Below are 2500 nucleotides of genomic sequence, written 5' to 3'. Positions count from 1 at the left end.
TAAGTATTAAATAAGTTTATAGTTTTGTTGTAAAGGGATTTAATGATATGTTATTCTAAATATGTATATTCTCTTTTAAATTTTAAATACAACATAAAAACAGTAGGTTTCCTGTTTAAGGTATCTTTCCTTTTGTCTATGCATGAATATACGAATGTATGTATGTGTATATATGACAGTATTATCTTTTCAAAACTCTACAATTCCCTTCCAGTGAGTTCTTTCCTATATATATATTGGAAAAAAAAATGCATATATTTCGGCTTGGAGTTCCATTTGGATCCCGGAATTAATATCCTAACATTAAACTTGATCAAATAACGGCTAATATGGATTTTTTTTCCTTGTTTTTTCTTCTTTCTCTTCTTTTCCTTTTTTTAAAATTTTTATATTATTATTATCATTTCCTTCCAGGGCTATGGTGTTCCAGCAATGTTTCCTGAAATCACACTTGGGTGTGTGTGTTTCCATCTGTAACGGTATCGAATCCCATACTTTGTGATGGTCCTGAGTATGTATACTGTAAGACAGAACAAGAGCGATGTGAGGATTTAAAGAGACATACAGCAAAAAAAAAAAACAAAAAAAAAGCAGCCGCAGCAGCAGTAGCAACAAACAATAACAACAATGGGAACAGTAGCAGCAGCAGCAACAGCAGCAGCAGCAACGTCAATAGTTATGGTATTATTTTATTTGATAAAAATACAAAAATAATTAAAAAAAAAAAACAAGCAAGAATTATTTTGGAGATTGTTTCTCTTCACGTACCTTCAAATCATATTCGTAACATATACTAAAAAAAGAAACAAACAAAAAAGCAAAAAAAAACAAACAAAACAAAAAAACAAACAGTCTTTAAAGAACTCTCCTGAAAAAGAAAAAAAAAACAAAGCAAAATGCAAAAATGTAAATGCTGTCATACACACACACACACACACACACACACACACACATACATACATACACACAGAGAAACACACACGAATGCGTGCATACACACACACATACACATACACATATAAACGCAAACAGTTTATACATGTATACATACATACATTCACTAATTCATTCATTCTTTCATAGTTACCTACTTGCATACACGTATACAAACATGTTCACATAAACACACACAGACACATATATATATATATGTGCATATATATATATATATATATATATATATATATATATATATATATATATATATATATATATATATATATATATATATATATATATATATATATATATATATGTATATATATATATATATATATATATATTAATAGTAATGGTAAGACAACAACATATATATATATATACTCAAAGAGAAAAAGCAGAACAGATCCTTTCCCGTAATAGCATCCAGTCTCTTTCATCAGTTTTATGCCATATTTGCAATATATATATATATATATATATATATATATATATATATATATATATATATATATACATATACACACATAGAGAGAGGGAGAGAGAAAATTCGTGTTACGGTTGAACTCGAAGTACATACAGCTATAACTTATCGTATGAATATTGAGAAAAATGTCGAAGGCTGCCTTCGGGCAAACTTCGACATTTTTCTAAGGGCTTTTAATCCAATATTCGATATGCTACATTGTATTATTCATAGGTTTATCTGCTTCGAGCTCTCTCGTAAAAACGATTTATTCCATATCTCTCGAAGTTTCTGAAAAAAAAAAGTACAAAAAATAGAATAATTCTTATAATATAAACACACATACACACATGCATTATCTAAAGAGGCTGTGAATAATTGAAAAGACAGCAAATTTTACATAAAATATATGGAATAATTTCCGTATACTTTGCATATAATAAGACTTGAGTGCTTCTTTCACGAATTCATGAATTGTGAATTTCCTGTACATGCATGCATACATACATACAAACATACATATGTATGTACATGTATATATATATATATATATATATATATATATATATATATATGTGTGTGTGTGTGCATATATATATATGCACATATATGCATACATGTATATTCTACGTATATAAAGCGCTGGGTGGCATGTCAAATAGTTTTAATTGGAAAGAAAACGCAGCGCATGCGCTAAGAAAATTGGGAGAGGGTGAAAGGATGTATTATAAAGAGAAGTAGATTTGATAGATATATAGATTGATGAGAAATTGGAGAGAGTGGGATAGTGAGTGAGAGATAAAGACAGCAAGAGAGAAAAAGAGAGAGAGAGAGAGAGAGACAAAGAAAAAAGAGAAAGAGAAGGAGAGAGAGGGAAAGAGGGAATAATATTCAGCTGTTACCATACAACTGGGGTGGAAGTAAATGAACTAGAAGGTAAGAGAGTCAGGGCGGAGGAGTGTAACAGCACAAATCGAAAGAGAGAAATTAGAGACGTAACGGGATAAAGTAACCAGATGAATATCCATCTATCTATCTGTCTGTCTGTCTGTCTGTGTGTCTGTCCGTCAGTCCGTCCGTCCGCCCGCCCGCCCA

General features: G+C 30.4%; 1 protein-coding gene across 2 annotated transcripts in view; it reads right to left on the bottom strand.

The window, feature by feature from the left end:
• Positions 1–22: 22 nt before the first annotated feature.
• LOC106873388 (glutamate receptor) overlaps positions 23–2500 on the bottom strand; it is a 201849-nt gene continuing 199371 nt past the window's right edge. For both annotated transcript variants that reach the window (XM_089362240.1, XM_089362241.1), the window contains one exon: positions 23–520. In XM_089362240.1, coding sequence (XP_089218366.1) covers positions 446–520 — 75 coding nt within the window. In that variant the 3' untranslated portion in view covers positions 23–445. The remainder of the gene's footprint in view (positions 521–2500) is intronic.

This window comes from Octopus bimaculoides, chromosome 14 (assembly GCF_046866305.1).
Source record: "Octopus bimaculoides isolate indiv1 chromosome 14, ASM4686630v1, whole genome shotgun sequence".
NCBI lineage: Eukaryota > Metazoa > Mollusca > Cephalopoda > Octopoda > Octopodidae > Octopus > Octopus bimaculoides.
The sequence above is the reverse complement of the archived record's forward strand: the minus strand, read 5'-3'. Positions and strand labels throughout refer to the sequence as shown.